This window comes from Leptodactylus fuscus, chromosome 5, assembly GCF_031893055.1.
Source record: "Leptodactylus fuscus isolate aLepFus1 chromosome 5, aLepFus1.hap2, whole genome shotgun sequence".
In the NCBI taxonomy this organism is placed as follows: Eukaryota; Metazoa; Chordata; class Amphibia; order Anura; family Leptodactylidae; genus Leptodactylus; species Leptodactylus fuscus.
Genome location: NC_134269.1, coordinates 109419585 through 109432407, shown reverse-complemented (window position 1 = coordinate 109432407; position 12823 = coordinate 109419585). Strand labels below are relative to the sequence as shown.

Here is a 12823-nt window from a genome sequence, read left to right as displayed (position 1 = left end):
AAAAATGCAAGAATATTCTCAAGATACACAATAACAAATGTCCAATAAAATTTTAAAAAATATCATTGACCAAATTTTGAGACATAAAATTCACAGTGACCCTCTGGGGTATCTGCACTGTCTTAAACACATCCCTGTAGATCAAGATTGGAGAACGACTTTGATCCAGAGATTTGATTTAGTAAGTCAGTGATGGGAGGACAAGGGCATTGGTTTTTAACTGTAATTTTGTTTAAATCATAGTAAACAATACATGGTGTTAATCCTCTGTCTTTACTTTTAACAAAAATAACCCCCAAAACAGCACCCACCGAAGATGTAGAAAGACGGATATGACCTTTGAGAAGACTCTCTTTAATATAATCTTTCATGGCCAGTCTTTCCATATTGGAAATATTGTATAACCATTCCTTAGAATCATAAGACCTGTGAGGGGGAAGCAAATCAGCCCCAGACTCAGAAAAGACACCCAGCGGCGCTAGCATGAATGCCCCCTTCAATTTCTGTGAGGAACATTTCTGCAGCTTGTGGGAGAGATTTGGTAAAATCTCAACTTGAACTGTTATTAACTAGAACAATGCGATTGGGCAGTTTCACTCTAGTATGATCACTAAGAAGGGTTTCATTTTGTTGCTAAAAGTCCTGAAAGTTTCCCTTATCGCAGTATAACTCCAGGATGGTAGCTTCAGCATGGAGATTCCAAAACTCATCACTCCTGCAGGAGCAGCTATAAATCACAGGTGTTTGACTTTAATTTGTTAGAGGAATTCTCATTTCTTATATGTGTACTTATATTCTTGTATTACAAAGGTCTGAAAGAGCTGCTGAACCCATTTTGTCAAGTTATGTAACACCATCAGATTGTGTAATATCGTAACATTTTTCTTCACCCTTATATGGACCTCTTGTTCTGCCCAAGTTGGATACTGATATACACGCCATTCTTGTCCCATTAGGAAACTAGATGTTATCATTTTCATACAATGTGACCAGCCCACAGAACCCAGAGATGGTTATACAGACCCACAGTATTGGTTCGTCCCAGAAGTGACGCGTGTTCTTGCTTAATTTCCCAAAATGGTTATTAATGTAGCTTAAAATGATACCTATATTTTGATGGACGTGCTTTATTTATCTGAGCTTATAAAATAAACCCTGAAGGGCTGGGTTGGGAAGAGGATGGACACTGGTGTCCATGTCTGTTATTTGACTCACCGGTGACAAACTAATATTACAGTCTACCTGGGAAAAGAACTTCTGGCAAATTAATGTGACTGTAGCATCAGGCATCATATAGAGCGACATGATAAGTGACGTCTAGGGGTTAAAATGAAAAAAGATCGAGTGTGTCAGTTTTTTGACAGCTGTGAAAAACAATCTGTCAAAAAAGTACATGTAAATAGAACCATGGACGTTCATGGTTTAAAAAAAAGCTGTGAGACAAACATATATAACGTAAATAGCCGTTATGCAGTGTGTATACAAGGTCCGTTGTGTGAATAAGGTCTAAATGTATGCAAAATAATTGTGTAATCTTATATTAGCTTTAAAGACAATATAAACATCATCTTTGACATTGCAATTTGCTTTTTGGTTTTTGATATCATAGGTACTCACTTCTTCAGAACAGTAATTTCATTTTCTATGCTGCTTTCTTTTCCCTTTAGAGCTTTCTTTGGAATACACTTCACAGCAAAAAGTTTACCAGTCTGCTTGTCTTCAGCTAAAACAACTTCTGAAAATGCTCCCCTTTGGAAAAGCAAAAAAAGAGGACAAAGTTATTAAATGTCAAAAGATTACATTTACATTGTATATGGAAGTGTAAAATAGTGTTAGATAAATTACGGTAGGTTTTGCCACATTTATGAACTAAAAAACACAGAAATTATCCTCCACCAATAATATTGGTGCAATATTTATGGGGTTGATTTTTAGGTTTGTTAAATGGGGCTTCTTATGATAAGTTGTTTGTAGGTTGCAGGAACCCAAAAGAATGTATTGTGTTCCACTGCAACTGAAACTAAATGGACATTGTTGTTTCCACTAATCTGTGCTTCTATGATAACCAATATGATCAAAACTGCAAATCGCTTTGTGCTGAAAATCCCTCCAAAATTCTAACTACTAGGCGGGTCACTTCCTTATATCTTGTTATCCACTGCCTATTGTCATGCAGGGTCCGTTCCTAGCAGCAGAGACAGTATATAGGAAATGGGGCCAGGACCTTGCTGTCACAGTCTGCTACATACTACCTGTGTATCTACTATAGATTCTCCTGTCTACACAGGCTGTGTCAGGTGGGATCCTGTATGTAGTGATCTTCTTCTAATTTCTGTTAGGAATAGAAGCCTGAGAGGCACATATAGCCATTATCACTGCCAGTTCATCTACCATATAAGATAATCTTTAGATATGTCAATTAGACTATATAATTGCCCTATAGTTGTGTATTATGTATCACATTGATTACTCAATTAATGGCCAGGCCATTTCCCCTGGTGTGTGTGTGTATATATATCGCCCAAATTTGAAAATATGCCGGATTTATCACAGTGATTGATGCTGAATTATAAATCTAGCTGGATTACTTTAACTACATTAGTCAGAATTTTATAACATTATTTTGGTGCATTTTGGCATATTTAAACCATGCCCCTTTTCCTGAGAAACCACATCTACATGTCTAGTAAGCTGAAAAGTTTTATTCCAATCAAGATGCACCAAAGATGTGCCACAAATGCACCACAGTTACACCAATGTCTAGTCCTAACCACAATAGTAAATCTGGGCCATTGTGTATACAGTGATCATGAAGACCTCAGGGGTGTGTCATCAAACTACCACTACTTTCTCTATAGGGAGCTCAGCTGTCACTGACATAGTCTGTGGTTGGTTAGCAAGTAGTTAAAGGAGTTTTGCTACATAGACACATATCACATATAACAATCTCTCTCTCTCTCTCTATATATATATATATATATATATATATATATATATATATATATATATACACACACACACACACACACACATATATACCGTATTTTTCGGACTATAAGATGCACCTAGGTTTTAGAGGAGGAAAATAGGGAAAAAAAAATTTGAAGCAAAAACTGGTAAAATATTTAATATATGGGAGTTGTAGTTTTGCAACAGCTGCAAGGCCACATTGACAGGTGACCCTGCAGCTGTACGGGGATGCATAGAGTGTTTTTTTTTGCGGAGCCAGAAGTACTTTTTAGTTATACCATTTTGGGGAATGTTTTTTTCTTAGATCACCTTGTATTGAAAAAAAACCAGGAGGTGATTTAGAACTTTTATTTATTTCATATTTTTATTAGATATTTTTAAAGCTTTTTTTTTTTTTTTTTACTATTTTATTCCCCCCCGGGGGCTTGAACCTGCGGTCGCTTGATTGCAAGTCCCATAGACGGCAATACAAGTGTATTGCCATCTATGGGACATTCTGTCTATTAGTATTACGGCTGGTCATAGAGACCAGCCGCAATACTAATATAGCCGTGACAGACCTGGGAGCCTCATTAGGCTCCCGGCTGTCACCCAAACAGGTCGGCTCCTGCGATATCGCCGCGCAGGAGCCGGCCTGCAACTTCAGAGGTACGGGGCCGGTGGGGACCGGCCCCGGGGGAGAAGGGGCCACCGATACTGACCCGGCATCCGCTGTACTAGAGAGGCGGATGCCGGTGAGGGATAGACGCTGGCACAGGTGCCGGGGCCTGCGACATCGCTACACTCCTCTGCCCTGCATGAAGCCAGCGGCGGGGGGACGGAGGAGCGGAATAGCATCATTCCTCCCGCTGCTGGCTTCATGCAGGGCAGAGGAGCGCAGCGATGTCTCAGGCCCCGGCGTCTATCCCTTGCCGGCTTCCGCCTCTCTATTACAGCGGGTGCCAGGCACCACATTCAGACTATAAGACGCACCTTTCTTTTCCCCCCAAATTTTGGGGAAAAAAGTGCGTCTTATAGTCCGAAAAATACGGTGTATATATATATATATACACACACACTCACCGGCCACTTTATTAGGTACACCTGTCCAACTGCTCGTTAACACTTAATTTCTAATCAGCCAATCACATGGCGGCAACTCAGTGCATTTAAGCATGTAGACATGGTCAAGACAATCTCCTGCAGTTCAAACCGAGCATCAGTATGGGGAAGAAAGGTGATTTGAGTGCCTTTGAACGTGGCATGGTTGTTGGTGCCAGAAGGGCTGGTCTGAGTATTTCAGAAACTGCTGATCTACTGGGATTTTCACGCACAACCATCTCTAGGGTTTACAGAGAATGGTCCGAAAAAGAAAAAACATCCAGTGAGCGGCAGTTCTGTGGGCGGAAATGCGTTGTTGATGCCAGAGGTCAGAGGAGAATGGCCAGACTGGTTCGAGCTGATAGAAAGGCAACAGTGACTCAAATAGCCACCCGTTACAACCAAGGTAGCCAGAAGAGCATCTCTGAACGCACAGTACGTCGAACTTTGAGGCAGATGGGCTACAGCAGCAGAAGACCACACCGGGTGCCACTCCTTTCAGCTAAGAACAGGAAACTGAGGCTACAATTTGCACAAGCTCGTCGAAATTGTACAATTGAAGATTGGAAAAACGTTGCCTGGTCTGATGAGTCTCGATTTCTGCTGCGACATTCGGATGGTAGGGTCAGAATTTGGCGTCAACAACATGAAAGCATGGATCCATCCTGCCTTGTATCAACGGTTCAGGCTGGTGGTGGTGGTGTCATGGTGTGGGGAATATTTTCTTGGCACTCTTTGGGCCCCTTGGTACCAATTGAGCATCGTTGCAACGCCAAAGCCTACCTGAGTATTGTTGCTGACCATGTCCATCCCTTTATGACCACAATGTACCCAACATCTGATGGCTACTTTCAGCAGGATAATGCACCATGTCATAAAGCTGGAATCATCTCAGACTGGTTTCTTGAACATGACAATGAGTTCACTGTACTCCAATGGCCTCCACAGTCACCAGATCTCAATCCAATAGAGCATCTTTGGGATGTGGTGCAACGGGAGATTCGCATCATGGATGTGCAGCCGACAAATCTGCGGCAACTGTGTGATGCCATCATGTCAATATGGACCAAAATCTCTGAGGAATGCTTCCAGCACCTTGTTGAATCTATGCCACGAAGAATTGAGGCAGTTCTGAAGGCAAAAGGGGGTCCAACCCCTTACTAGCATGGTGTACCTAATAAAGTGGCCGGTGAGTGTATATATATATATATATATGTGTGTGTGTGTGTGTGTGTGTGTGTGTGTGTGTGTGTGTGTGTGTGTGTGTGTGTGTGTGTGTGTAGCTCTAGCATGCTAGCATGACTAGCACTCAATTTGTGTCTATGGGGCTGCTGGGATGGCAATTCCCTCAGGACAAGTGTCTTTAGTGGCAAAATCCTTTAAGTTATGCACTAAAAAGTAGTTTAAGCTAAGTCTCCACATTGCGGAAACGCATCTTTCTTGTTGCAGACTTTGCTGGGGGGGATGTTTGAAACAAAATCAGGAGTGGCTTGAGCAGAAGGCAGAAGTATAAGAACTTCCTATATATTTCCCAGTCTTTTTGCATCCATTCTTGGCTTTGGCTTACAAAAATGCAACACAATCTGCAAAAAAAGGCTGCGTTTTCGCAACATGGGGTCTAAGGGCAGGTTCACACCTACGTCCAGTCTCCGCTTTGTGGATTTCCGTCTTCTGCCCAAGAAACTGGACAGGAGACAGAAACCCGGTGGTCTGTGTCCGCCCGTGAGCGTCTTCTGGTCTCCGCGGAGAAACCGGGTCCAACTTTGTGTCCGCTCACGGGCACTCACTTTACAAAACCCATTCAAATGAATGGGTTTGAAAGCTAACTGCTGGTTTCAATCTCTTGTCTAGTTTCTCGGGCAGAAGATGTAAACCTGCAAAGCAGAGACTGGGCGCAGGTGTGAACCCGCCCTTAGCCTAAAAATGAATCTTTCATATAATTGTTTTCTGAATACCGGGAACAACTTGTTTTGATTTTATCTGCTCAGATTTATCAACATTGCATGTGCAATGTTTTTTGTTGCTAAGTAGAATTAATGGTAATTGTTTAATGCTTACACTGAACACATGTCCACAGCAGAAGGGTGCCACAGACATATCTTTATCTAAGCTATGTATTCACTTCAGGGTCTCTTACTATTGCTAGCTTCCCTTTAGCTGCCATCAAATCTGTGTGTCACTTAAAAGCACATCTATAAATAAGCATTCAGAAACCTGGAAACAACAGACTATATAACAAAGGTATGTTTTACTTCTAATCTAAGACTTTAGTACTTGGATGAATTTGTAGCTGAACAAAATTAAATAGTGTATCTTTATAGATTTATTAGTGCTGAATTATATAGAGAGATACCATTAAAACAAATAGATCACGTTTAAAGTATATAGTAACTGAATATTCTGTCTTAAAAAAGAGGACTGAATGGTTACAATACAAGTATGTTGTAGCATATGGTACACCCAGACAACCTCCTGTTTTCTGAATCCTGCCAGGTCAAGTAACAGCTGAAGAACTCAATGTAGTTTACGTAATAGAGCCTTTAGAACTAGATTCACACACACCATACTGTAAGTCATTTAACCCTTTAGATTAAGTGCCCACATAGCGGGCTGCAGCAAAAAAGCACTGTGGGAAAAACTGCCATGGCAGAGCATCACGGTTTTTCCCGCAGTGCTTTTCACAGAAGGTCTGCAGAGGTTTCCCGATTCAAATATATCTAGAGGGAAACTGCCAGTGTTTCCGTATGTATAACGGACATGCTGCAACTTCCATAACTGTGACGGTTTTGGAAATCATAGCATGTCTGCTGCACATATTTTCCCGCAATGTGGGACTGCTGTTATCTTTTCCAGTGTCACAATATGAGTGGATACGCAGGAGGCCAGTGGTCCGGTTTCAATCCTTTATTGCAAATCTGACACAGGATAGACAAGCAGACAGTAAGGGCCGGCTGAGAGCGGGAAGGCGGTGCGTAACCAGGCAGAGGTCAAATGATGTCAGGGCAGATAGAGTCTGTCGGTGGACGGGAATCCCGGAGAGCGGACCAGGTGGACGAATAGGCACCGGGGTCTTCAGCGACAGCAGGCGCAGACCTTTCGCACTTCCGTGCGGGCAGCGGAGTCGCCAGGTGCAGCAGCTAAGCCGAAGGATGAGTAGTCAGGTGACTGAGTCAGGGAGCCCAGCAGGGGTACAGCAGCAAATAGAGATGATCTTGAGGAGGACTGCAAGACCCAGCAGGATTGGGGAACCAGCGGGATAAAGCCAGCTCCAGGAGCTTGAGGTCAGTCAGAGGAAACTCCAACAGAATACACAAGCAATGTGCAGAAGATACCACGCCCCTTAAAAGGCATGTGACCAGAGGCATGTGACCAGGAGTCCAGCCCAGCTGCAGGAAACAGGAAACTTAGTTCAGCGAAGCCCTTCCCGCCATCTTGCTTCAGGGCACCTGATTCCAGTACACAAGGCAGAATCCTAACAGTACTCCCACCCTAAGGACGGCCTCTGGACGGCCCAGGACCTGGCTTCCTAGGGTACCTCTGATGGAACTGAGCGATCAGACGAGGGGCGTTGATGTTGGCTGGTGGCTCCCAGGAGTTGTCTTCAGACGGGTATCCTTGCCACTTGATCAAATACTGCAGCCTGTTCCGAAATATTCTGGAATCCACAATCTTCTCTACCAGAAAGTGCTCTTGGCCCTCCACTTTGACCGGACCCGGTGGAGCAGGTGTACGTCCAGGAAAAGGATTCGGAACTACGGTCTTCAGTAAGGAAACGTGGAATACCGGATGAATCTTCATGGTCTTCGGTAGCCGTAATCGACAAGCCGCCGCACCCACTAGAGCCACGACCCTGTAGGGACCCATGAATTTTTGAGCCAACTTCCTCGATGGGACCTTGAGTTTTAAGTTCTTGGTGGAAAGCCAGACCGCATCGCCCACCTTGAACGTCGGGGTCGGTCGCCGGTGTCGATCTGCTGCTCTCTTGTAACGTTCCTGGGCTGCAAACAGTGTTTGTTTCAGGACCTCCAGCTCCTGCTGCAATGTAGCCACCCTCTCCGAAACAGCGGGAACCGGACCATCCACAGTCAGTCTCGGCACGACCTTTGGATGATATCCCAAGTTCGCATAAAATGGCGACATCTTCGTGGAAGAACTCTGTGTATTGTTATAACAAAACTCTGCTAAAGGTAGTAGCTGGACCCAGTCATCTTGCAGCTGTGAAATATAACAACGTATGTACTGCTCCAACGTCTGGTTCGTCCGTTCTGTCTGTCCGTTGGTCTGCGGGTGGAAGGCAGAAGATAGTTGTACCTGAATTCCAAGAGCTGCACAGAAAGCCCCCCAGAACCTTGCGGTGAACTGGACCCCCCGATCAGAAATTATGTCGTCCGGGACTCCATGCAGGCGAAACACGTTTTCTACCACTAAATCCGCTGTCTCTTTGGCTGATGGTAGCGCTGTGCAAGGAATGAAATGTGCCGCCTTCGTCAGACGGTCCACCACCATGAGGATCGTGTTCCTCCCCTTGGAAACTGGAAGCTCCACAATGAAGTCCATAGATATAGACCCCCAAGGACGTGAAGGGACCGGCAGGGGTTGTAGAAGGCCCGTAGGTGCGGATCGTGGCACCTTGTTCCTGGCACACACTTCACAGGATTGGACATACTTCTTAACGTCCCCTAGGAGTTCCGGCCACCAGAAGAATCGCCCGACCAGCTCTTGCGTCTTCTGAGTTCCCGTATGTCCGGCCAACCTGGAATCATGAAGAAATTTCAAGACCTTCAAGCGTGCCCCTTCTGGAACATACAGGCGCTGCCCCACCATCCATACGTGGTTCTTGAACCTTAATGACACGTCCGTAGATGGCTGAGCAAGGAAGGGGTCCGTCTCGTATGCCTCCTTAATGTTGTTCAACAGGTCCCGATCATGCAACACCGCCACAAAATTAGAATCTGGAACAATTGTCCTCGTAGGGACCTCTGCTGTGGCTCCCTCTGCAAACATACGGGACAAGGCATCCGCCTTCCCGTTCCGCGAGCCTGGCCTGTAAGAAATCAAGAAATTAAAACGAGTCAAAAATAAGCTCCACCGCGCCTGCCGGGGAGACAAACACCTGGCGGACTGCACAAATTCTAAATTCCGGTGGTCTGTTAACACAATAATCTGCTGAGAGGTCCCTTGCAGAAGGTGCCTCCACTCCTTAAAGGCCGAAATGATAGCTAACAGTTCTTTATTCCCGATATCATAATTCTGTTCTGCCGCAGAAAGTTGCCGGGAGTAGAAAGCACAGGGATGCAACAACTCCTTCTCCCCGACCCTCTGGGACAGTATGGCTCCGACAGCTGAATCGGAGGCATCCACCTCGACTATGAAAGGGCGAGCCGGGTCAGGGTGTACCAATACTGGTGCCGATGTGAACTTGTCCTTAAGTCTGTCAAAGGCCTCCTGGGCTTGTGGAGTCCAGCTAAAAGATGCTGCTCTTCTTGTCAGTTTAGTGATAGGGGCCACAATTTCCGAAAAGTTCTTAATAAAGCGTCTATAGAAATTGGCAAAGCCAATGAACCGCTGAATCTCCTTGATGGATTTGGGAACCGGCCAGTTGAGCACAGCTTGGACCTTGCTATCGTCCATGCTAATACCTTGAGGTGAAAGGATATAGCCCAGGAATTGAACTTTAGTCGTGTGGAAGTCACATTTCTCCAATTTAATATACAACTTGTTCTCCCGGAGGCGCCTCAAGACCGTCTTGACATGCTCCTGATGATCGGCAATGGAATCAGAAAAAAATCAGGATATCGTCCAGGTAGATGATGACGAAACGGTCCAGTAAGTCTCGAAAAATGTCATTGGCCAAATGCTGAAATGTGGCCGACGCGTTACATAGTCCGAATGGCATTACTAAATACTCAAAGTGCCCATAGCGGGAGCGAAATGCGGTCTTCCATTCATCCCCCGGTCGGATGCGTAGCAAATTGTAAGCCCCCCGGAGATCTAGTTTGGTAAAGATCTTGGCATGGCGGACCCTCTCTAGAAGTTCGGGAATTAGGGGTAACGGATATCGGTTACGTACCGTCACCTTATTAAGGTCTCTGTAATCAATGCACGGTCTTAAGGACCCGTCCTTCTTCTTGACAAAAAATATCGGGGCCCCAGCCGGGGACGAGGAAGGACGGATGAATCCCTTGCCCAAATTCTCCTCGATGTACACTTTCAAGGCCTCTAATTCCGGCCCCGCAAGCGGGTAAATATGTCCAAATGGAATAGCCGCTCCAGGTAGCAATTCAATGGGGCAGTCATACGGCCGATGTGGAGGCAGAGAGTCTGCCCTGGTCTTATCACAGACATCTGCGAAGTCCACATACTCCGGGGGGAGAACACCAGCAGTATTTAACTTGGCAGTCGGTACCTCAGTGGCTGCTGCATTCACTAGGGGCAGTGTTGGAAAGGTCACCTGCCCTGTTCCCCAGTTAATTGAGGGATTATGTGCCTGAAGCCAGGGGAGCCCAAAAATGATGGGGAAGTGAGGAGATGTAATCAACATGAAGGACAGCGTCTCCTTATGTTCCGGTGGGATGTAGATCTGTAAAGGTTCTGTTTCTAGATCCACTGGACCCGAAGCTAGGGGGGAACCGTCTACCGTCTCCATTAATACAGGAGCCTGTCTTTTCTTGATCCCGATCTTATTCTGAGCGGCAAATGTGGAGTCCATGAAATTTCCACTGGCCCCGGAATCAATCATGGCCGATGTCTCCAACCAGTCAGATCCCTTCTTAATGCGGACGGACACAAGGCAATGCGTTCTCTTGTTCCCGAGCCGAGGAGGAGGCAGCATAGAGGAAACAGTCTGAATAATTGCGTTTAATGGTAGATTCTGATCTGAACTGACAGACTCCTCATCTGATAACTCGTGATCAGCTACCGCGGCTACCATCTTAGGAGGTCGTATGGGACAGTTCAATAACATGTGACTGGGATCACCGCAGTACAGACAAAGTTTCTCCCGCAGCCGGTGCTCTCGGCGGTCATTCCTCTCGCGATGCTGCAAGGAGTCGACCAGCATGGGTTCGGCCTCCGGCCGCTGGGAAGGCTTGCTTGTAACCTCCCTTGGGAAACCCCATGAGGATGGGTCACTACTGCGATTTAGAGCCTTCCATCTCTCCAGCCGGCGCTCCGACATCCGGGCGTCAATCCGGACACAATGATTAATGAAGTCATCCAAATTGTCGGGAGCCTCGGCCCGGGCTAATTCATCTTTCATAGCTCCTGATAAGCCCTTACGGAACAACGGAAGTTGGGCATTGGCGTCCCACGTGGTATCCACCGCCCATCTCCGGAACTTCATGACGTAATCGATAACCGGACGTCTACCCTGTTTGAGCGCCAATAAGGTGGTTTCTGCCGTAGCCCTCCGGTGGGGGTCATCAAACATCTGTGTCATGGCGGCTACAAACTCATCAAGGTTGTTGAGTCGATCATCGTTTGTCTCAATAAGGGGGTTAGCCCAAGCGATGGCCTTGTGGGTTAGTAACATTATTATGCACAGCACCTTAGAGCGATCTGTGGGAAATTGTGCTTCATGAGTGCCGAAATATAAATGGCATTGATTGATGAAGCCCCTGAACTTGGCGAAATTGGTGCTGGAGGCGTAGTGGGGCCACTGGAAATGTGACGTTCCAACGTCTGAGTACGAGCGCTTATGTCCTGTAAAGCAGTTCCAATCTGCTGCGCATTTTGGTTGACCTGTACCTCCAGGAGAGCCAGGCGCTTCTTGACGTCCTGGACCTCCGTAGCCAGCGTCTGCGTGAGACTGCTCACCTGTTTCAGGCGAGCGTCTAGGGACTGAAGTGTGACGACCTCCATGATGGCTTGTGTATCCTGTCACAATATGAGTGGATACGCAGGAGGCCAGTGGTCCGGTTTCAATCCTTTATTGCAAATCTGACACAGGATAGACAAGCAGACAGTAAGGGCCGGCTGAGAGCGGGAAGGCGGTGCGTAACCAGGCAGAGGTCAAATGATGTCAGGGCAGATAGAGTCTGTCGGTGGACGGGAATCCCGGAGAGCGGACCAGGTGGACGAATAGGCACCGGGGTCTTCAGCGACAGCAGGCGCAGACCTTTCGCACTTCCGTGCGGGCAGCGGAGTCGCCAGGTGCAGCAGCTAAGCCGAAGGATGAGTAGTCAGGTGACTGAGTCAGGGAGCCCAGCAGGGGTACAGCAGCAAATAGAGATGATCTTGAGGAGGACTGCAAGACCCAGCAGGATTGGGGAACCAGCGGGATAAAGCCAGCTCCAGGAGCTTGAGGTCAGTCAGAGGAAACTCCAACAGAATACACAAGCAATGTGCAGAAGATACCACGCCCCTTAAAAGGCATGTGACCAGAGGCATGTGACCAGGAGTCCAGCCCAGCTGCAGGAAACAGGAAACTTAGTTCAGCGAAGCCCTTCCCGCCATCTTGCTTCAGGGCACCTGATTCCAGTACACAAGGCAGAATCCTAACATCCAGCCTTTATGTCACGTGGGGCCCTGGCCTAAAGCAGACCTTTTTAGTTTCTGGTAATGTAGCTATATGAGGGCTTCATTCTTGCAAAATGAGATTTGCTTTTTAATGACACCATTTTGGGGTTCATAGCTTCTGAAAGGCATAACATTTTTATTTTTCTGATGACAAAGCTGGTTGAGGGCTTATTTTTACCAGAAAAGCTGAGTTTTTTATTGGCACATTTTACATTCTGATGACTTTTTATGGAATATCTTGTGTGGCAAGATAGCG

The 12823-nt window shown here is 46.2% G+C and overlaps 1 protein-coding gene across 1 annotated transcript in view; it reads right to left on the bottom strand.

Moving 5' to 3' along the window:
• CAMK1D (calcium/calmodulin dependent protein kinase ID) overlaps positions 1-12823 on the bottom strand; it is a 213518-nt gene that overhangs the window by 89758 nt on the left and 110937 nt on the right. The window contains exon 2 of the mRNA XM_075274016.1: positions 1618-1749. Coding sequence (XP_075130117.1) covers positions 1618-1749 — 132 coding nt within the window. The remainder of the gene's footprint in view (positions 1-1617; positions 1750-12823) is intronic.